At 48.0% G+C, this 23,732-nt stretch overlaps 2 protein-coding genes across 3 annotated transcripts in view; one reads left to right on the top strand and one right to left on the bottom strand.

Moving 5' to 3' along the window:
* The window catches only part of LOC126546906 (uncharacterized), a 50,545-nt gene extending 46,209 nt beyond the window's left edge, over window positions 1-4,336 (top strand). The window contains exon 4 of the transcript XR_011893386.1: window positions 4,257-4,336. The gene's annotated coding sequence lies outside the window, so the exon portion shown is untranslated. The remainder of the gene's footprint in view (window positions 1-4,256) is intronic.
* Window positions 1-23,732, bottom strand: part of LOC126546924 (uncharacterized) — a 49,573-nt gene that overhangs the window by 11,044 nt on the left and 14,797 nt on the right. The window contains exons 2-8 of one of the 2 annotated variants that reach the window (XM_050194651.3): window positions 13,139-13,220; window positions 12,574-12,649; window positions 10,407-10,562; window positions 9,697-9,882; window positions 8,142-8,231; window positions 4,250-4,471; window positions 1,501-2,422 (exon numbers count right to left, since the gene is read on the bottom strand). In XM_050194651.3, the coding sequence (XP_050050608.1) occupies window positions 2,316-2,422; window positions 4,250-4,471; window positions 8,142-8,231; window positions 9,697-9,882; window positions 10,407-10,562; window positions 12,574-12,649; window positions 13,139-13,204 (903 nt within the window). In that variant the 5' untranslated portion in view covers window positions 13,205-13,220 and the 3' untranslated portion in view covers window positions 1,501-2,315. Of the gene's footprint in view, window positions 1-1,500; window positions 2,423-4,249; window positions 4,472-8,141; window positions 8,232-9,696; window positions 9,883-10,406; window positions 10,563-12,573; window positions 12,650-13,138; window positions 13,221-23,732 lie in introns of those variants that run through there. The other variant, XM_050194645.3, reaches the window with a different exon arrangement.

The raw sequence follows: 23,732 nt of genomic DNA, 5'->3' as shown, positions 1-23,732 counted from the left end.
GAAAGGATGAAACATTGCTTTAGATATCGGGTGATGAACTATACGCAAGCAAGAAAACGGGGCATAGAAAGAGTGAACGTCACGGACTGATATATGTTATCTCTGTCACCGCACGAGTGGTTAACTATTCCCTACTACTTGTCCTTGTAGCGAATGATGCCTTCGATTCACGTCATGCGCGAAAGTGTGGCGAAAAAAAAAAAAAAGTTCACGCTCCTTCCGACGCGCCTCCGACAGGGAGCACGTGGTAAAAAGGCGGCCATGACGGGAAGCATCGAAACCAAGAAGCAGCGTTAACGCACAGCGGTACTCGGCCGACGCAGGACCGGGTTAGTGACGTCACAAGAAACCGCACACAGGCAGCGCGAAGAGAGACAACACGGCAATGTGAGAGCGAAGAATAGCAGCGGGTTAGCGGGGTTTCGACTCTCGTCTGCGGAGCGCAGACAGCGTGCTCACCTGCTCGTGGAGAACTGAGGGGCTTTGCTCCGCATCGATGCCGAGACGGCGGCGTCCGCAGAGGCCGTTGTTCACCATTCCCTGGACTTGGGATTTCTGTGCACTAAATGCTAGAATCAGACTTCTCGTGCGCCACTGTATAACAGGGACTGTTCACCCCGGAGCTTTCATCGTTACCATCGTCGCAAATCAGCGTCGTCACCGTCAAATACGAACTGAATCGAATCCTCTGTGAGACACGTGTTTATCTCGATGACTACCTGTCAGGTGCAGACAGCCAGGCGCCTCGAGCCTGCAAATTTCTTAGCTTCATCTTTGAACCTTCAACTTGAACTTGAATCAGTGTGCCCTTAGGTCATCCACTATTTGTTTCTTTATTGCTTTTTCCATACCCGTCAGCATTTTTCGAGTAATTTCTCTGGAGTTTATTTTTCTACTAATTTGAGCCTTAACCCATTCCATTATGAAGTTAAATGGCGTATCATGAAGCACATGTCTCTAATGAATGAATAGATGAATGAATGAATGAATGAATGAATGAATGAATGAATCGATCAATCTCATTTTATGGCATGTGCTCCTTTTGTACATCAGATAGTTATGTACCCTTCATGTTTAACAGCAGTATCAGTAACGGCTGGCATCTTAAACCAATGTGGTCATTTGCTTGTAATACCGCACATATACTAGTGGGGTGAACTTTATTTATGCTTTGGCTGCTCTTGGGCGGGAACTGTACATTCACTTGTCACAGTGAGACAAAAGTATAAAGAAATATAGTCTAGCAGTGAATGTACGACTGTCAAAAACCCTTCTTTTTTCACCATTCCTTGCAACGAGATGGTAAGAGACTGTCATGGACTGCTGTTTCATCGTATTTTTTGCCCATTTACAGCGGGCTGAAGCCAACATTAACTGGTGTTAGCTTACCTAAAGTAGGTGGACTCTATAAAATGGCCTACTCGAGCGCGCGCGATACTCACTTTGTGCACGTTCGCAACGTGAAAAAGAAAAGAAGAAAAAGGGGAATGCAGAACCAGATTTTCCATGAAATAAGTTATACATCTGCTTTATTGAGCTAAAATTTAAAAACAAGAAAGAATGTAAATATTGTGGTTCAACACTTAACAATTTGTTGTATCGTCTCTGTCTACTGACGAAGTTCGTGCTCCAGCTTGACAGATAAGTACGTTTTTTGGAAAACAAGTATTGTAAACAACAGCAGCAATAAAAAATTACAACAAGCAACAAAAACAATAGGGGCGTCACGCGGGCAAACACAAAAGCCCTTGAACGCAATCGCGATTGGACTCACGGTAGTAAAATGCCTCAATTGCCCCACCGCATAGCTCAACCATCGGAGCAACAGGTATCCACCGTTTGCGAACAGTCACGAAAGACTGAGTGGGCCGGCCGAGTTGTCCCGAGTCCATGCGCGATGGCGTCTAGCGACCAGTGACAAAGCGCGCGTCACGCCGGCGCAACAGAAACATAACATTCACACTTCGCGCACGTCGCTTGACCGTCCGTCCAGAAGTGTGAGGGCGTTCACAGCAGTTAGTACTTTGATGTTTCTTCGGCACAAGAGGTAATGAGATCTTCGCTAGCCGGTCCGGAGGGTTATGAGCATTTCGTTGTCGGTACACTTCGCTTACGTCGAGCTATAGGGAGCACAAAGAAAAAACGGCGTTGCTCTGCTGTGTTGCCTTCTTTTCGTTTCGTCAATCTGTGGCCGTTGCCATCGTCGGGGACGTCTTGCTTATTCGGCTCGCCCACGTGAGGGCGCTGACGGGGTGACTCAAAAGCGAGGGAGAGGGTGACGGAGGTTGAGAGGGAAGAGAAGGGCAGTGACGCAGTTACCGGGCTCCCGCCCGCTGCTTCTGCGGCGTATTGACAGCAGCAATGCCGCCCTTGAATCCCGTCGTGCAGCTGTATGGGTTCTCGAAGGTCACGTCTTCGGGCACTGCGCGGCAGCCGGTCAGGTGATGACCATTGCAACCACGCCGGTAGGGTAGAGGAGAAGGCAAAGAGGAGGAGAAAAAAAAAAAAAAAGAAGAAATGCTTTGATCAATATTTTGATGGTTTTGAGTAAAGTGGTTGTTCGTTCTTTTTTTCTTAACGAAGAGCCGTAGGATCTGTAAGATCACTTACACTCAGTTACGTGACAACTTGGCAATGTAATAAAAGCTGCAGCTGGCGTAAGCCAATCAAAAGCGCAGTCCCGTGGATGCGCGATGACCCTATGCTGCCTGTCGTTCTCTCTGTTATCGTCGTCTGCTCACTCTCAAGCTCAGTATCACCCGCCGCGGTATCTCGTCGAATATGGCGTTGCGCTGCTGAAAGCGGTCTTAGGTTCGACCCCGGCCGCGGCGGCCGCATTTCTACGGTGGCGGAATGCAAGACCGCTCGTATACCGTGCACTGGCAGCACGATAAAGAACCACGAGGGGTTAAAATTAATCCGGAGCCCTCCAATCCGGAGCGCCTCATAACCCAATGTGCAGCTCTATGACACTAAATCCATTATTTAATTTACGCTCAGTACGGAGCGTAGGGCACGTCTTTGAGCTTGCACGAATGTACCGGATCACCGGGAAAGGATACGAAAAAGCAGGTGCGGGAAAAAACCCTCTCGCCAAAAACAGCAATATTTGATCCGGAATGCTCAGATGTCGAAGTGTGTATTACTTAACTTACAGGTTTCAGTATTCTTGTTTATCATGAAAGAAGAAAGACGGGAGTCCAACCGGAATTGCAGTAGCCGATATTTCGTTTTAGTTCCCTCAGAAAGGGGGCTTTCTTACGATATTAGTGCTTATGCAGCGAAGCCTGACTCGCGCGTCTCTGATGACGAACATCCGGGCGTCTGCGAGCAAGCAGTCGGACGCCCGTTTGTACTGGCTCTCAAATTTTAGTGAAAACATTCTTGCTTATCGTGTGTGGAGCTGCAAATTAAATGCGAGGCCTTACGACGGTTCGCGCGATTACGAGCTATAAGTAAGCTTTCTTTTTCTTCTTCCATCTCGATCGACGCATATGGGATCGAGTCGTAATGCTGGCTGAAACATTTAGCGAACTCAACTGACATTCGTAAGCGAATGGTTGTATTGCCTTCGAGCCTTTAGTTTGTCGTGCGCCAGTGCCATGGTGCGAACGTGCGCTCTCAAAAGACGGCGTTTCAGCCCCTGTTTTCAGCTCGCGCGCGCCACTGGCAGTTGTTCATCTTGGACTGCTATGCCGTAGCGCAAACAAAACGAAGTATCGAGAACACCGCACGAACACAAAGACGTGGCACTACCTTCCAACAGCAATCGCCTTTGTCACTGAATAGGCGGCGTCAAATTGCAAACGCTTGTGCGACTGAACAAAGAATAGCAAGAAGAAAGGAAAGAAGAATAAAATACTGAAACTCAGTGCTTAACCTCAGCTCATGCGCAAGAAGTTTAATTATTTATTTGACAAGTGACAAGCGACAAGTGCGAGCACTTGCATGTTCTTTTGTATAAGTGTTCACGCTTACACGCGTGCTCTCTGACGCGTGATGCAAAAGGTACGTCTCGGTACTTGGAAATAAACACTGCTGTCGGTAGTTAGTGGCCGTGTCTGCGTGTTCATGCACTCATCGTTTCAAGTTCATCGTTTCATCGTTCAAGCGTCATCGTTTTGCTTGCGCTGCACTACATGCCGAGATGGCATACCAACAAGGCTGCATCGCGATGGTGGCTGTTCACGTTCACAGTTCTGTGCCTTCGCCTCGCGTATACGCGAATGCTTACGCTCAAGGTACGTACCTTGCAGGTTGGTGTACTCCTCGAGGCAGACGGTCTTGGGTCCGGCACCGCTGCGCGCCGCCACCTGGTACGCGGCCAGGATGCGCCGCTTGCGCTCCTCGGCTTCGCGCTGCCTCTGCCGGATTCCGCGCTGCACGGCGTCCATCTCGGGCTCCTCCTCGCCCGTCAGCGACATCTGGCGCCACGCTGGGGCGCCCGCCGCGGGCGGAGTCACCGGCACCGCTGGAGACGACGACCACCGCTAGGATTTACACCTGTGCTCCCTCGTTCCTTTGACAATGCCAAGTCGTGCAATTTCTACAACCCGCGTGGAGTCTTTAGTCATGCGCGTGTTTGAATAGCGAAACAAGAGATTGAAATCCGGGTGACCGCAGCACGAAGCTGCGGCAGATCGAGAAGGACAACTACGAGCGCTTCGTTTGCGTAACCTCGAAATAACGTAATCTCCCTTTAAAAGGTGTTGCGGGGCCGGCGAGTTACCTTGAGTGGAATTCCCGATCGACCTTAATAAGCGGACTGGAAGAGCAAAATAGAGAAGTGTTTAGGCTTCCAGTGTCGTTCTGCATGTCTCTGCCTACATTTCGTCTTGCGTGCTTTAAGCTGGCATCTTCACATGAACCAGCAGGCAAGAAAGATTGCACTAACGAGTCCCATCCCTCAAGGGCGTATTGTCTTGCAACTTTCAGTGGGGCTCAAGTACTCTTGTGGGGCCAGTTCGGTGCTAAGTCAGCAGTTTTTTGTGTCTCGCGACTACTGGTCTCTGGCGCGACTTAACTACAATACTGTGAATCTTCTGAGACGTCGCCATTTTCTCCAACCTACTAGAAGGTGTACCGGGGTAAGTTTTTTACTACGAAAATTCTGCGACACGCTACAATAAGCTGGAACAAGAAAAGAAGAAAGATTGAGACCAAACGTCCGTTCGTGTGGACCAATCTCCAGATTAACAAAGTTGTTAATTTGATTCTACACTAAAAACTAAAACTACAGTAAAGGTTTGCTAGGTACTATGCAGCCTTAAGGAATAAAAAGAGCTGTTGCGCGCAAACAGAGACAAACGATGCAAAAAAAAGTAAAGAAACATTGTCAAAGCGGCGCTCAAAAACACGCAGACACAAGGCCGCATCACAGGAGCACCAACAAATGGGCACAACAACCATGCGGGGTGATCATGCTCGCGAGGTGTCCAGAAAGAGGCATGCTGGGAAGAGAAAAAAAAATGAAATAGTGACGGCCGACGAGAGAGCTGGGCAGCGGCGCTTGCGTCGCTACAAGGACAAGCGAAAGTTCTGGTGCGCTTTGTGCCAACTGCGATATTGGAGCAACAGGTTGTCGTGCGCGGGCGTTACAGGCTTGAGCGCCTAGGGAACCCCTTTAGAGCTTTTTATTTCCGTATTTTCTGTCAAACACATCAAAAGATTTTTCATTTCAACATGGTCAAAAGTATTCGTCGGCACATATAAGACGGGAGGCATCGGGCGTAGCAGCAAGAAAACTGTGCGAGGTGAGTATACAGGAGCAATACTGGGATAAACAGCGAACCAGTTGTTTCAATAGTAGCAGCGAATTCTGCCAGACTCCTCTACAGGGCCGGTGTATCTAAATGCGTCAGCTGCAAGCAGCGGTCGAACAAAGGATGCCTCAGGCTGGAGCCAACGTCTCGACGAGGGCGTCTTTGTCAGGGAAGTTGTTGTCAGTTGTTTGTCTGATGTAGACAAGAGTTCTGTTAGGAGACCGGTGCCCTTGTTAAATCTTCGACATCAGCCTGAGACAGTCCTTGTTCGGCCACTGTATCACTTCAGGCCTCCTTCAATCTGTAGACTTATGTCTCATTTGGATATCAGCCACAGCTTGACATTTTATTCATGGCGTGTTTCTAGTAAATCTCCGCATCAGGTCGTTTCTTCATTTGCTGTGACGTGCTGAGTCAGTAGGAACTGACGTACACTCAGCCTACGCGCCGAGCAGAAGAAAGCGACATCGACATCAAAAGAGCAGGGACATCAACCCCAAGAAAGAGGTAGAAGCAGAGCGCAGGAATGACCGGGACCAGTTAGCCGGGGTTCGTATCCGGGAATACCCCAGAGTACTTAGCTTGGATGAAATGTGCTACGCTGCGTAATATTTTTTTGTCTCAGAGTTTGTTCACTGTTCTTGTTATTAAGTTCCCTTCATGTACAGAAGAAAGAAATAGCGTATGAACTTTATTCGTCTTATTCGTCTTTGGAGTGAAAATTACATGAAACTCATTCACAATTCTGGGTTGATTTGCACCCCACCAGGTTACGTCTGACCATCCCGATTTCTGTTGGACATTCAGAGAAAGCGGGCAGATGAACTGCTTTCTTGAACTTTGTTGTTGTTTAATTTACTTCCAAACTTATCTTTGACTAACACCGAAGTATATGCCTACCGCCGGAGTATGCCAGAACCTTGAATCAAGTGATCGATTTCTATTGCTTCAGTTTTGCTGACGCAGTACGCCATTTACCGAAAGTGCCCGGACCGCCCATTCTCGCGGTGAGAACGGTCGCCTAAACGTGGGGCGAGGGTTCTCTGCTACTCCAGAAGCTATAACGATAAAACAAAGCAGTGCAGAAGACTGTCTTTCTTGTAGTATTGAGCGCCGACACTCCTAACGACTTCTTAGAAACGTACTTTCGATTCTGGCACTTCTGTATATTTTTATATTTATTCTAGGCGGCCTCTTCTGAGTTGTTTGGTGTTTTGTTTTTCTTGGTTCTTGCACCGCGTGCAAAGCGATCTGCACGAACCACTCTCTCCCAAGCAACGCACGCCTGCAAAGCCGGACGCTTGGCCGGGGGCCGCTTGTAACCGGTACGTTGTCTGGCGGTGGGGATCGAACTATGCATCTGCCGCAACTGAGTCGGGCGTCCTACCCACTGGGCCACGGCTGCCTATTCTCATTGCAGTCTGTGTGGAGAAGCTCAACAGAACGATGTCCAGCTGCTTCTGGCGCTCAAAGACACAAGCTAGCCTTGCTCAAGTGATCAGGGTAGTCCTCCACAGCGCCGATAACCTCGAAGTACCAGCCGGCCAGGGGCCGAATTCACAAAGCTTTTCATTCATAAGTGTTCTTTATCAGTGGCCAGCCGCCTTCGCTAAAAATAGGTACAGCATCAGGACTGGCTGACCTTTTCTCTTACGAACAATTATATCGTAAGAGCTGTTTGTGAGTATGAGCCCAGAACAGTACTTCATGAAACCGAATCCATGCGCCGATGACTACAAGCTTCTAGGTCAAAGAGTAGTTTATACAGTTACTGTAGCCTATGGAGATCTCCATCTGTAGTAGCAGATCGCGAACACAACTTGTAAAACGCGTATCAGTCTTCTTCTATGCCATTCAGAATCGCACCTAGCTATAGCTAAATTCAGAAATAAGGCGTGCTATTGTCAAGAAGGACTTAAAAGAAACGCAACATACATAAACCTGTCAGAATCATATCACTATGCCTCAAGACAGGCTAACGTTTATGGTTATCACTCTTAATCGACTGAAATTATTCTCTGATTGAAAAGTGTAAGGAAAGAACTGGGGAGCTTGGCGTGTGGTAAAGTTTATTTCCTGCGGCTACTGCAAGCTTTGACGCTAGCGTGTGCGTGCATTACCGAATGGAATGCTACGCTATTTGGCATGCTCTGTATTCACATAAGGTATTCGCATTCTGCAAGTTACTAGGCTACGCACCTACGCTACCCGGATATGCTACATGATCATTCGTTATACGCTGTTGGCAAATACTGTTTGCATGCGCTATTCGCACGCTCTCCAAGGCGACTTGCTAGCCAGGATAACAGGCACCAACTCCTACACATGAACAAACAAAAGAAATGAAAGAAAGAAATCACGTCGGTAAGAAGTACTGACCTTTGACGATCTTTGGCACTCCGCCAGCTGCGCAGAATGTCGACGAGCCTGTGGCAGCACCGGTGGGCTTGGGGACTTCGAACGTTGACACTGTGGAAGTTCGGTAACCATGTTGCTCCGGCACGCCACAGGCGTCAAATGTTTCAAAAGCATCCGGTTCACATAATATTTCTCTGAAAGAAGCTCGTGCTGGTGTTGCGTTGGGTCAAAATCGAACGTTTTAATGTTGCTTCCTATTTAATTCCTAACGGCACAGCTTGTCGGGTTTAACTTTGGTTTAACTGTGACTTCCGCAGATGTTATCCTCCATGCGCCGTGTTTGGTGAGGCAACAACCGAAGTGTCGTTAGTGTATGCGTTCCTGTGTTCTACAGTGAGAGAACGCTAATTGCATACCAAGTTCCCCAAGTCATTAAGCACCTTTCAGCTTACCGAAGGAATAGCCGAGACGTCTGTGAAGCGTCGCATATGCTCGCTGGTACACGTCAAAACAACTTTAACGTCACCTTGCTGTACCAAGAAAACGTTTTCTTCTTCTACCGCACTATTCAGGTTAGAGCCCTCGTTTATCACTCTGACTTTAATTTGGGCTGACCTGCGGCTAACATTATAACTTCTTTCTGGGCGAGTTGGTGCATACTTGACTTAGAAATTGTAGCAGCGCAAACACATGCAACCACAAAGTAACAAGGACGAGGCACAAGCGCTTGTGTCTCGTCCTTGTTACTTTATGGTTGCATGCGGTTGCGCTGTTACAATTTCTAAGTCAACTGCGACAAACAGTTGCACTTTGACCAATTGCGTGAAAGTTTTCGAAAAGTCATACAAAGTATACGTTTTAACCGATTATGGACCAATTCGCCTACATTACTTTCGCAACCAAGCGCGGACGCAGCTTGGGCGCGACATGGGAGCTTCACTCCATTTCGTCGCTGCCTACGGGTTGTGACTGAGGGCTCCACCCCCGCCCCCCACCCCTCTTTCCCTATGGTGATCCGCCTCTGCCCGTACACAATCAAAATGATTTTCCATCTTTCTAAAGCCTCCTGGACTGTTTGTTTGCTCTGCCCCCCATATATGGATCATACCCATTATCGGGGATTAGCCTTAAATCGGGTGGTTTAGAAAGCTGATTAGTCAAGTCTAAGAAACTACATTGAAAAAACGTGATAACATCAAAGGAAGAGTAAGATAAATGAACTTTTTAAGAATGTAGTCAGGTAGTCGTCATAAGAAGCAGAAATTTCCCGATTACTTCGAATGCAACCTTAAGACAATGTCCTACAGAGGAGGCTTCCTAAAGACAAAATATTAGGAATGGAATGGTTCAATGCAAATACGGCGAAATGGTCCTTCTAAACTAGTTTTCTTTCTTAATGATGAGAAATTGTGGCATAATAAGATAACGCCATAGATCGTCATATCGTCCCCCATAGTCCGCATCCATAATCAAAACCGCCTCGCGTCTTTCTTTTCTTTCTTTGTACGTCACGCGTCCTTCGTCTTCGCATGCCTGCACGAACGCGCGGCGATGGCACGTCGGGAGCGTGACGCACCGTCGGCCTTCTTGAAGGAGTCGAAGTCCACGGTCTTGACTACGCCGGCGGGGCCGGACTTGGCCGCCGCGTCGTAGGCGGCCAGGATGCGCTTCTTGCGCAAATCGGCCTCCCGCTGCCGCTGCTTGATGGCGTCCTCCACGAGGTCCACCTTGCCCGACTCGTCGTCCTCCTGAGACTCCACGCCTGCGCAAACAAACGTCGAACGTGTGCCGGGCCGTTAACATTTTCGTGCGAATGAACGCGAACGTGCACAGGCGGAATCACACTCGTCTATAGTGGTCGAGTGGCCGGCTGCGGACTGCGCCAGCGTCCGTAGCCGCTACCGTTGCCGCGACTGCTATGTTCCGCATACGCTTCTCAGTCGAGGGGCGTTGACATTGACCCGTTAAGGCCCCGGCTTCTTTTTCTTAGTACTTTTCGCCTTCTACGCTTCTGAAAGACTGCCACGGAAACATATAAGGCATTCTTTAGCGGCATGAAAATCTTAAAAATCACATGGGGAATAGATAGATAGATAGATAGATAGATAGATAGATGATGGATAGATAGATAGATAGATAGATGATGGATAGATAGATAGATAGATAGATAGATAGATAGATAGATAGATAGATAGATAGATAGATGATGGATAGATAGATGGATAGATAGATAGATAGATAGATAGATAGATAGATAGATAGATAGATAGATAGATAGATACCGACCTTCCCTGTACAGCGTCGTGTCCAGCTTGCCGGTCTTGGCCATCTTGTCGTACATGGCGAGTGTGCGCTGCTTTTGCTCAGCAGCTTCCTGCTGCCGCTGGCGGATGGCGTTCTCACGCTCCTGCTCACGGTTGCGAACCAGGGCTTCCCGCTTGGCTGTCCATAAGAAGGTAGGGAGAGGAATCAGCAGTGAGAGAAAGAAAGGGCTGGTCACTTCATCAGCATAATCACTCGCGGTAGCTCAGCGTCGAGTGACTCCGTCAGCATGAAGTAAGTTACTCGATGCCGCACATCTCCGCACTAGAGACGCGGATAAATTCATTCATTAAGACAAAAAGAGCTGCGAGGTCGGCCTGAATCAAAGTTCTGACACGTTGCTCGAGCGCGAGGGAAGAAAAATGGGAGTGGAAAGTGAAAGAGAGAAATGTGTTGATGATGAGCACGAAAATGATGGCACGAATGAACACGAACGGCGAAAAACTGTTCAAAAGCCTCAAGTATACAGACCACTGTCGCGCAATAATTTGACATTGTAGCCATAGATAGATAGATAGATAGATAGATAGATAGATAGATAGATAGATAGATAGATAGATAGATAGATAGATAGATGGATGGATGGATGATGGATAGATAGATAGATGATGGATAGATAGATAGATAGATAGATAGATAGATAGATAGATAGATAGATAGATAGATAGATAGATAGATAGATAGATAAATAGATAGATAGATAGATAGATAGATAGATAGATAGATAGATAGATAGATAGATAGATAGATAGATAGATAGATAGATAGACATTGTAGCACGCCGGAGACAAAAGTGCGTGACCAAGATCCCGAGAGAACTTGTTCGTACAAATATTGATTGATGAGCTTTGACATTATCTCTGTCAGTGAGTGTTTTTTGACAGAATATTGCGGGAGATGCCTGGGAAACATGTTATCGAAGCGTCCTATTCCAGCACTACGCCTTTGGCTGCGGCGTAGATAAGCGTCGAAAGCTATGCCCGTCGCACATGTCGTATAGGACATACTCTAACACGATGTTCATTCAGGATCTGATGGTTAGTCAGCTACATTTTTTTCAATGGCGTAGCCGGTTGGTGCTAGTACTAAAGACCGCGGTCGCTTCGTCGGCGGCGATGTTGTACCAGAACCTGTTAATACGACCTCCATGCTCGCTCTGGCGTTCTCTGCGCATTTACAATTACAAGAAAAGAAATAATGTAAAAGGAAACAAGATAATGCAATTTCGTGGTACAGAAGTAATGACTATGAAAGGCGACCTGCATCAGACGAATTCGCAAAGCCATTCACGAAGACTTGTGACAACAAATGTGGAAACCACGCACGTCATTTTGTGAGTGACCGCTCCGGCTACACATGTGCGATGTGTGAGTAGTCATGTCTAGTCTCTTTGTAAGATGCATGCCGTGAGGCATAAGTGGAAAAATAATGGGTAATACAGCGTCTCCTTGACATCGCTATGTCGAACGTCACGTTGCTTATCTAATGTCGATTATCGGCACTTGCGAAAACAGTGAAATGAGGGGTCTAAGTTTTTAATGTTGCAGGGTGTACGAAAGCATCTTCAAGACGAAGGGAGACCTTTGTTACATTGCGCTGACTTTTGGCGACCGGAATAACGTTTCTGGAGCAAAGTGTGAAAAAAGAAAAGGAAAGCAGTACGGGAAAACAAAAGCGCACAGCCATGTTCTGTGGGGTGTTCAAGTACCAAGGCAACAGGGTGCTCGGTTTGACTTCTCAGAATTGACGGATTTGATCGTCTATGGTCCTTGACCATCTGGCGGCAAAACATGTGTTTCAGTAACGTGTCCTGAACGAAAGGGAATAAAGAAAAGAAGAAGAAAAGAAGAAAACACAAGTGTATGCATGCTAAGTGTTCGCACTTTTAAAGGTGAACGCGTAAAGGGATGGAAGTAAGAAAAAGACTAGAAGCGAAAGTCACGCGACAATTTTGAAGCCCTTTCATAAAACATTACACGAAGGCAAGGCTCACGGGAAATAGCTCCTTGCCATTTCACAGGCAATCAGTAATTTCTAGCCACCTGGCGCGAGGAGATTACGGGAGACGAACTAAAAAAATATTGCTATGATACGGCGCAGACAAGATCATCACCATCATCTCAGAGCTCACCTTTGTTTACGGCCTTCACCTCCTGAAGCCTGGAACGCACCACCTTACGCTCTTCGAAGTCCTCCGTTGAGTCAAGCTGGGAGTTGGAAAGCATAGAAAACATTGTGGTACATACCCAGTGGGTGCGGGAGAAGCCTGTGCTTAAACATTTCCAAGCCTAATTTTGTCTTCGACTTCTAAATAACTGTGCGTAAGCGACTGTGAATACCCCTCATATTTGCTAGTCTTTTATTGCGTGCGAGTGTTATTTTTCGTCGTGTTTGTTATTTATTTGTTTTACTTACGGTAAATTTAAAGGCCACTGGGGCATGTTAATTTGGTTCTGCTCAGAAAATATATGTAATTCTATGCACTTCGAGCAGTACGTAATTGACAATTCGCAAAGCTACAGAAGAGTGCCTTGTGCATGAAAGTGAACAAGTACCGGACAGGAGGTACAGTTGAAAAGAAAATACAGGTATTAGCGAATGTTTCAAATATAAAGTTACATTATTCTGTATTAGCTTCGAATTATACTCGTTCCACAGTGACTGCCAAGAGACTTAAGAAAGGAATGTTCACTCACGATTTCCATCAACTTGAACTCGTCATCAAGGCTGTCGATGTTGATGCCTTTCACTACCCGTGCCATTATTGCTGCTTTGTCTCTGCAAGAAGAGTAAAGCGGGTAGGTATAGATATACAGTCAATAGATATTAAGAGAGAAAGAGAGAGAGAGATAGAGAAATGTGGGATAGGCAAGGAGGTTAACCAAAGAGACTCCGGTTTGCTACCCTGCACAGGGGGGAAAGGTAAGGGGAAATGATAGAAGGACAGAATAGTCGTAGAAATACAGCAAGATGTAATATCGCACTCGTATGTCCGCAACCCACGTACGCACACACGCATGTAGAAGTGAGTGCTCCTATATTTAGGTTTCTCCGGGGTGCGTTACAGCGGCATCAACTGGTGCCCGCAGTGCGGGCGAACGTTGTGCAGCGCACCCGAGTTATGTTAGAAAGACATGTTTGAGCTTGGTGATCGCGATATTTATGGAGAGCCCGTAGCGCGCGCGAACAGTTACAAAAGCTAAGAAAACTCAGCGTAATTCTGGCTCAGTGGCCATAAACATTTCTCTCGAATCCACTTGAGTATTTTGAAGAGACGGCATGTTACAGTAATTGTTTCACGTTGGAAATGCGCGCACGGCGTTGCGTCAAAAGCGTGAGGTCGGACAAAGCCAGTTTCTTTTGTTTCCTGGCGCTCCTTGTTCCTTAGCAGAATTTGAACTAGTGATCAATCCGTGGTGTTTGTTGTTTGCTGTCAACTCCACAGAAAGGCACGCGCCTCACCGGCACGCGACTGGCGTCACGCCAGGCCGCGTCTCGAACCGCTGGGTCTCGTGTTCTCGAAGCTTCTGTAGAATTGCTAAAGAAAGTGGAGCACTGCACCGCAAGGAATGCGGTCCTTCTTCCAACGCGTTCTAAGTGTGGCCTGCGTCTGCAGGTGTAGTCAACCGTTGTCACGATGGCAGAAGGGCATGCCGTAGTGCGTCCGTTCCAGACGGCAACCACGAGGAATATATGCATTTTAGCCGCCATCATGAGCCAGCAATCGTGCGATGCAACTATGCGGCACCGCACCACACGACACTAAATTGAATGCAGTTCGCTATGTGACACTAAAACAAGCCGGAATTACGTTCTTTGTGGTCGCGGAATAAAGGTGTAACAATCATCACTACCGCGGCCGATTCCAGGTCTCGTCTGTTCGCGAAAGACAGCGTTTCAGTGGTCGTTAATGGCTCGCGGTCGCTAGAGGCGCTAGTTGTTCATACCCACAACCCAACTTCTATACAGAAAAAAGGTTCTATCTGCGAAGCCACGCGTAGAATCTGCTTCATATATACGGCAATCTCAGTTCAGGGTCTGTGTGCGTGCTTAGATGCCCGCGGAAAGACACTGTTACAGCACCTGCATGTATTCAGCTCAGTGCCGCATCTAGGGCCACTGGTTGTTTATGCACCGCAAGTATGAAGGAAACAAACTGAGCGGAAGTCGTGACGCAACTCTTTTGAGGCCAGAACGGGACGAATTACGCAACTGGCTGGGACCACCTTCTTTCTCCTCTGCCTACTATCATTACTGTCACGTGCGTTCTTGTGAGTCCATTGGCTTGTCTCGCCTCTACCGCACTGTCACGCCGTGCCATGACGAGTGTCGGATTTTTGTAGCATCGAGTCACCGGCATTTCCAAAGAGATGGCGACTAAGTGAAAGTTTTTCCATAGTTGTGGTTGCGTAGAGCGTTCCCAGCGTTCCCAGCATTGCCAGGATATTCGGCAATCGGGGAGTTTTGGGCCCGGTGCAAGCACGACCTAGCTGACAGGCCTCACAGAGCCGACCGTAGGCTAGTCCCACACGGTGAGGCGAATCACCTACGGAAGTGCGGTTACGTTGCTGTTTACACCATAGCTTCCTCGCGAAAAAAAGAAATTAGGCAGATGCGATGCGCATGTTGGAATCTGTGGGAAGCGAAACTTTTGTGAAGCAGTTACTATAAGTTCACTAGGGTTGAGGAATGGGCGAGTTGGTATTGCATTCTAAAACTGGTACAGCGCAACATGAAAAGGAAGAAACCTTTCTTGTTTTCTTTCTTTGTTTCTTCCTTTCCATGTCGCGCTGTACCAGCTTTAGAAAGTTGATTTAAGACTATGCAACTCTCCATCTTTGACATGGCGTTTCGCAGCATAGTGACTGCACTCCTGCGCGGCAAGACCTCCACCACGCGACCCACGTGAACCACGCGACTGAGAATTGCGCTGCATCCGGCAACGGCCAAGTATTTATTACACCATTAAGTCGGCCCAGTTTACTATGGTTCACTGTTTCCTGGATGTACTCACTTTGCTCGGCGAGAAACCGACCAAGCAGACGAGCCCGACCTCGAGAAAGAAAGCATAGAGAGCTTCGCTTTAATAAAGGAATTACGCACTCGAGGGCCTATGTTTCTTGCAGTGATGATATTTAATTACCGCTTTCAGTGCGTAGTTCCGCACAGAACAGAGCCGGTCATTAGTAGGCGTACGCTCTAAATACGGGCAGAGTATGTTAAGAGTAGAAGGGTCGAGCACTCTTCAAAGCATTATTTTACTCCCTCGAAACGTCAATGGAGTGAAATGTATTGTTTACTCCGTTAGGAACAAGATAGTGGAATGTTATTTATACTCAGTTCTTCTGAGAGAAAGAGTACAATGCCCGTTCTACTCTTGTGGCAACGGAGAGAAACGCGTAGCGAATGCTCCTACTTCAGCTGCCCGCTGAAGTCCCGAGCCGGCCCAGGACATGCCAATGTAATGTTTGCGCACAGATATGTATGCATATATAAACCGATTTGTTATATGAGTGCTGTCCCGCGAGGGAGCTACTGGACAAGACCGCAGCAGCAGCAGCACCCAGCAGCCGTGGTCAGCAAATTAGGTTCGCGAGGGTTCGCAAAGAAATCCCTGCTTAAAAAAAAAAAAAGAACATTCCACTTCCTCCAGACTTGCTGTGGCGCAACCAGGCCTGGCCTGTTCGCCGAGGCCTCTCCCGGAGCTTTCCGACCTCCGTGGGGCACACAATCTCTACCCTTGTTTTCGGCCTTTGCTAAACTGTGTTTCCGAGATTTGTGCTGCGCATAAGGCTGGAGCGTTAGGTGTCAAAAGAAAGAAGAAGCACCACCAGCGGCCAGAAATAGAAGCGCGCCTCGTTGCGTCAAGTCCTTTTCCGCTGCCGCGCGAGATCGTCTCACACTCACCCGCGGCCCTTGCGCGCACACCAAATGGTGTACGCGCATGCTGCACCTTGCTTCGTGCGTGTGAATGCTCTGGACTCACGTCTTCTCTCTCTCTCTCTCTGTTTCACTTCCCCATACCCCCCCGCCCATTACGTATAGTGTACCAAAATTTACAACGTATTGCTAACCTCCTAGCATTTCCATCGCCCCCCCCCCCCCCCCCCCCCGACCCTTCCCCCACCGGCGGACTACGCTGATCGAGGCTTCTATTGGTGGACGCCTGTCACATGCCCACATGCCTGCCAAAGGCACGTGCGTCGTTTGTATCATAGTACACTTACGTCCAACTACCAAAAAAAAAAAAACGACCTATCGGTTCGCCTGTTCACCATTCAAAACTGTGCGCTGTAGGTTTTTCTGCCCGTCACTCCATTTTTCCCCGCTCTGTTTCGTCTTGTTGTTTCGCAAGTTCACGTAGTAGGAAGGCAGCCGGCGTAGCTTTCACCCAGACCTCTTGGCTATCAGGTTACAGTAGTGATGGCGCAATTACCCATACTGCAACAATGTTGGGTAATACGTCGCTGATGCAACTTGCTGTGTCTATTTTTACTAATGCAGTCATGACAGTGCTTTCGTTGACAATTTCCCTCTCCGGGCTACAACGAGCAGCATTGCGCGTCAGCGTATGTATGCCGGTTGGCTATTTACTTTACCTCCCCCTCCCCTCTCTCCCCAGCGTAGGGTAGCCAACCGGATCTTTTTCTCTGGTTAACCTCCCTGCCTTTCCCCTTTCATCTCTCTCTCTCTCTCTCTCTTTCTGTTGACGCTCGTCAGCACCGTGCTATTTCTGGTTTTGGGGCCAAATTCAGAGTTTTTTTTTTTGAGAGGGGGGGGGGGGGGAGAAGATTACATTCGGTTGAGTGTCATTGGTGATACTATAGGTCCATTATCCCAATCACCCAGTGCTTGCTGTTACGAGTAGACTTAGAGTATGACCTGCTTTGTGAGTGCTGTGAATGTGTTTCTGGGACCATTCATTCGGAATACCATGTGTCCCAGCTAACGTTAGCCAAGCTGTTCAACGAAAGAGAATATTTAACAAACGCAGTTCAAAATACAATGATAAAACTTGCGGTGTTCGTTTGTCAGAGGTCGAGGTAACAGAGGTAACAGAGGTAGCACCATAGGTCTTAAGATGGTATCTTGCACAGTTTATTGAACAGCTTGCCTAATGTTAGCTGCGACACCTTATATAAATGTGTTTATGCTGCTGCCCTTGCGGAGCTTCAGAAGAAGAGGTGAATGCTACATATATTTTTTTCTGGTCAGAAAGATATGATAAAGCTTGACTTTATATGCGAAGAAAATGGCATCACATGCATGCAGTAACAAAACCATAAAGAAGGATGACGCCAGAAGGTTCAACAAGACTTCGAATATCGCTTCATACTTTAGCACACAGCCTCAACACACTGCCCACTTGTGTGTTGAAGTTTACGGCGGGAAGCATTCCAGAAACTTTGACTTTCGATGCCATAATGTAAATTAACGCAATAAGAAATAAAAGAAGAAACCTTGATTACGTTTTATCTTAAATAATTTTGACCGTGCGGTCGAGATTTATCGCACTTAACTTAAAAAAGAAACTCTACTTCTGAACACGTAACGCCGCTTTGTCGCTGTCACTTCCATGTCGCATGTACCATTTTTTGTCATTGACCGCACCATCGCTTTTATCATAATATTTCTCAGTACTTTTCGGTCATTATTGGCCCTTGCACCATAAAATACTATGCGTTATCTTATGCCATGGACTGTCACTGAAGTACAAGCCGTATCTGTAGTACTGTGGTTTTACTGTGGCGTTTAAATAAATAAATTCAGGGTTTTATATGTGCCAACAACCACAACATGATCATAAGGCACGTAGTAGTGAGGGACTCCGGAATAATTTTGACCAGCTGATGTTCTTAAACGCGCACCTTCGTGCACCTTTCTTAAACCTCCCATTATAGTTGACTTTAACGCGATAGTATCGCGCGTACTGAACAGATCTTAGGGTAGTCTGCGGTGAGATTAAGCGTTAATCGTTTGCAGATCTATCGTGCTCTCTGACTACGTGTAGAGATTGACGGGCTTTGCTTGATTTATGGGATGTGTTAGTTCCGCGATTCCTTTATTTTGTTCATGGCTATGATATTTTGTTTTTAAACAAAATATTTATAACCGGGCGTTACCCAACAATTATCGTGAAACGAAACGACACATAACACCTGCAGTTAGAGATGAACGCATTTGAACGTGAAATAAAATTGCGTGCATCGTGTCTGTCTTAAATGCGCACATTTGATTAAAACGTTTCAAGAAAGTTTCAAGAAACAGGCTCCAAGTGGGAGCATTGCGTGAGGGGAGGGGGGAAGATAAAAAGAAACATATAGCGAAAACAGGAGAACATAACTAACAACAAATCAAACAACTGAAAAATAAAATGAAAAATAAGACGCCGTTTAACATCAAACAAACGAGGAAAAACAACAACACTCTGGGCGATCAGAAACGCGCATGGCTCAACGAAACCCTTGGTAAAGAAGTGCAAACCTATGTACACATGTAAATAGCAGGCAAGAAACAAGGGTGGCAACAGCTCAGTCACGTGGGACAAATGAAACAACATGCGCGCGTGACTACACTACGGAATCATTTTTTAAAACTGTTTCTCTAAAAGGTTCCAGGTTATAATTTCAACAACGTGGCTTGGAAGTTCGTTCCAAGCTGCTATCACCCGAGGTGATTCAGATTTACTAAAGCGATTGCGCTGCCAAACACACGTGCAGAACCTTGTGTTACACAAGCGGCGAGATGCGCGAAATAGTCGGAAAAGTGTTAAACTAATTGCGCGTTGACTGTGAGCGATGTTTGTGGAGTAAGCAAAGCAGGGCTGTCGTCCTTCTTGATTTGAAGAGATGGAAGGGATAGTGATTTCTTTATAGCAGTAACGCTAGAATGCCTACTGCTATGCTTGGCGATGAAACGCGCTGCACGGTTTTGAACAGACTCGAGATAATTGAATAAATATTCCTGTTTCGTGCCACGCTATACGCTTGCATTCGTGCTTTCGTTTTTTTTGTCTCGTCTTGTCTACATGACGCGTCGCCTTTTCGTGCCGCTGTGGCACGGCTGCACCTCACAGCCCAGCGTCCGTGGGACAGCGAGGCGCGTGACTGTTCGTGAACTTTGTTTCCGTCACGTTTATGCGTGACGAGAACGTTAATTAACGAGAACGTTAATGCGTGACGTTCTCGTCACACACTACACAACACGCAACGCGTGCTTCCTGCCGTCGACCTCAGCCGATCTAGAAGGTGGTGCAACGTTACGTAATCTCTCGAATCGCTTGCTGCCCCTCGGGGAACGATGAAGGAAAACAGCGCGCTCTCACTTATTGAACTTTATTTTCTCGGTGTGCGACGCGACACACGCCCCAAACATAAGCATTAAATATACATTATGGGGTTTTACGTGCCAAAACCACAATCTGATTATGAGGCACGCCGTAGCGAGCGACTCCGGAATAATTTGGACCACCAGGGGTTCTTGGACGTGCACTTAAATCAAAGTACACGGGTGTTTTCGCATTTCGCCCCCGTAGAAATGCGGCCGCCGTGGCCGGGATTTGATCCCGCGATCTCGTGCTTAGCAGCCCAAAACCATAACCAGAAAGCAACCAGGGGGGGGGGAGGAGTGCCGAGCTTCTTAACGCGCAAGCTTGCACGAGACTCAGACTGGCAAGGTTATTCAGCCGTCGCCATCGTGCACGTAATCTCTTCATTGACCGACAGCTTGGGTCGAGCCATCGAGGCGAGAAACCGACCGATCGACCCAACGACGCCAAACCACGGGGAAATGGCTAAAGAAAGCTTCGCCTCACAAGAGGTGCTTTGTTGTGCAGTTCTGGCGTGTGCGCTGCCAAATGGGAGGCCGAGTGTGCCGCCCACGTGTGGTTAGGTTAGTACGAAAGGCGTCCAACACCTGCCTTCTCGGCGGCTGTCAGCGCACCGCTGTCCCAAAACGCTGGCCGGCTCGTCCTTTTACTATGAATAAACTGCGGCTGCACCCCGCAGAGCTCTCTCTCTCTCTCTCTCTCTCCTTCCTTCCACAGTTTCGACGTTGGCGTACCCGTCTCCTAGATCCTCCAAAAAGGCCTCTACATCTGCTTTCTTTCTTTCCTTCCATCTTTCTTTCTTTCTACCTTTCTCTCTTTCTTTCTTATCTAGGTCCTCGTTACGTCCGACGAGAAAGCAAATAATAAGGAACAGAGAGAAAGGTGTGATGTCGCAGGCAAACGAATAAAAATCATAGACTTGCGGCAAGCCATCTTTCGACACCTTCACCGTGACTGCCAAAAAAAAAAAGACAAACATTAGAGAGAGAAATTTTGACAGCAGGGATACTGCTCAACTTTCCATTCGTTCCAGGTGTGGCGTATGGGGCGACGACCGAGCATGGCCCAGTTATTTTTCGCAGCGTTTCATTTTTTCTTCGAACCCGGGATTCTGTCGTCCACGCTCATCTTGGATGGCGACAAAAAGCCGAGACCCCGTTCACTGAGGCGCGGCCTTTCGTCGTCAAGATGACGAGTCTTGTGTAACAGCTTCCTCGCCCTTTTTGCATCTAGCGTCGGTTATTCGAGTCTCACGTTTTTTTTTGCTTTTCACATGTTTCTGGATCATTGCTCACGTCAGCGGGGCGTCGGTCGATTTAGCTTTGTCGCTCGTTCGGCTGACCTACTACCATTCATTTTCTTGCTTTGTTTCTCTCCCTCTCTCTTTCGTTCTCGCACCTTTAGGAATGGAATCTAAATTTCGCTGTCTTCTTTTCTCAGTTGCTCTCGGAGTCTGTGCGCTGTCTCCAAGTTGAAGGCTGAACATGCTAATATCTTGCACAAATCAATAGGTTTAAACCTAATTCACCGTTGCATCTTTTGAATGACTACAAAAGCCCACCGGAATTGCCAAAATCCTTATAAGGAAAAAAAGAAAACAAATGCCTGGTTACTGCTCTCTGTACCTCCCTTTTTGCTACAAAGAAAGTAAACGCATTCGCCTGGAGGCTAACGTACTACCAAAGCCGAAACAACATAGTTGAAGACCTGCAGGTGAGAGCGTCACTATGATGACGATGATTGGGGATTTTAGGGGCGCAGCAGCAGTGCAGGCTATAATGTGCCAAGCCCGTGTTTTTCGAAGTACCTTATTCGTTAATATGTGGTAAAATGGTGTAAATGGTCAAGTAAAAATATAAGAGCGTGAAATCCGCTACAGTTCCTGTAAGGTTCATCTGGCCTTCAAATAATTAAATGTATCTTCATGTGGCACATTTCGTTCATGGCTCAATAATAGCATGGGATGGAGCGTCACTATGAGTAGCAGCTTTTGAAACCACGCCAGTGCGCTCGAAGGAAAACACATTCTCCTGCTAATTGCCTTAGGAACTCGCAGAAAATTGGCGGTACAAGAACGTGGGAGTTATTGGAAGGAAAAAGTACTGAATGCATTAGTGTGCGCTTTCATTTTACACTGGATTCATCAGTTATGCCTTGTGTGTCTTAGCTGCGTATGAATACATTGTTTCTCCCTATAGCACAGTACTCCATTTTAGCAAGTTCTTGGAGCCAAGATTGCATACGTAGACTGCACAGAACGCGTCAGTGCAAAAGGCAAGTACGATGAATTCTTGCTGGTATAGTTGGCGCACATTCGGCTTCAAAGCTTTTTTTTTTTTTTGTGCGAGGAGGACGAAGGCGTGCGCAAGCGACACACAAGCACTCGTCTTGCGGATTTCGTTTATGCGTTCATCCTGCTGTTAATTTTTTTTCTGGCCTTTGCGCCCCAATTATTTGATGTGAATGACAAGCCTCTATGCTCTCCGCTACTTCCCCATTCAACGGTGCACGTGGATTCGTTCTGTTTTACGTCTTCCGGCATTAAGCGTTCACTGCACCGCCTCGAAAGCAGTCCGGCTCCTTTCGCACTCAATCAGACTCCATTTTTTGATCCGCAGCGTGACGCCCAAGTGTCACAACTGAAGTCGCTATAAAGTCACCCCATCGCTCTGTAGAACAGTTCGGCAACCACGTGGAACGATTTTACGACACAGTTCCCGTGCGGCTTCTCTTTGAAGCTGTGCGCTATTAGGGGTGTTATTAAGGCCTCGATTGGGGCGCATCGCGGAGATTTCGGCTTCGGTCGGCAACAAGACGGAGCATGTTCCTACGGGTAATTACAGCGTGTTCGCCACACTGCAACGTAATGTACTAGACAGGCACATGTTGGGTGGGACGCCACGCCGAAAATACACCTGAAATATGTTCCATATCGCTTCCGCTTGGATGTTGTGCGCGAGCCTGTTCTTCAGCGACGCTTCGTGCTAGCGTAAATGGCAAGTGCGCTGATATCCGGCCTTCAGCCGGCGAGCCAGCTCCGGTCCAGCTCCATTTTCCCTGCTGGCCCCGAGAGAGATAAAGACAGACGCGGCGCGACGGACGACTGTGGTTCGTCTTCCAGCAGAGCCCGCCCGGCCGCGTTCTAAGAAAAGCCGGTGGCCTGGAGTGCGAGCCCGGCGAACGCCGGAAAGAAGGAGAGAAACCGCCCGTTGCCTGCAACACGCCTCGCAAGCCCGACACATGCGCTGCTGAACTTCTTTTCTCAAAACCGGAGAGCGGGTGCGTGCTCTCGCCCTGCGCAAGATGCGCCTGCTGCCCCGCGAACGGCGCGCAGCCTCCTGTTGCTGCCGACCGGAGCTTGGCTGGACCCGAGCCTCTCCTCGGTGCCGACTGTTTTGCTGCCTCGTTGTTCCTAATCCGCCTCTTCCCTCGCTCAACGCCGACCCCCATCCTCCTCTCGTCGTCGGCGTTCTAACCCCTGGAGACGGGCCAGGACTCCAAATAGGGTCCGCCCACGCCACAGCCGCGGCGGCTACGGTGGCGGTGTACGACTGTTCTAAACACGCCACCACCGACGGCATCGGAGTTCGCGGCAGCTAGCCGCAATAGCGGCAGCACCTCGAGGAGCACGTGTCAGCACGCCCGGCAGCTCTCGGGTGTACGAGGAAAACGAGTCGCCCGCTCTGAGCAGCCTGTAGCATAAACAACTGCCGTTACGCGCGGTTCGTGTAAAGGGGCTTGCGTCGCCTGGCTGTGCAGGCCACGTCACACGAGCGCAAGTTCGTGATGTAGGGATCCTGAATTTTATACATTGCGCCATTGAAATAGGGGCGGAAGCCGGGGCATTGCATTACACTATTGCCATGTCACTTAATAACACAATGTTCACCGCCAGCCCCCACTCGCGCTGGAAGACCGCACTGCTCAGCTCGATCCTGACAGAACAACTCTGGGCCGTCCAG

Source organism: Dermacentor andersoni, chromosome 3 (assembly GCF_023375885.2).
Source record: "Dermacentor andersoni chromosome 3, qqDerAnde1_hic_scaffold, whole genome shotgun sequence".
NCBI classification, from domain to species: Eukaryota; Metazoa; Arthropoda; class Arachnida; order Ixodida; family Ixodidae; genus Dermacentor; species Dermacentor andersoni.
The sequence above is the reverse complement of the archived record's forward strand: the minus strand, read 5'-3'. Positions and strand labels throughout refer to the sequence as shown.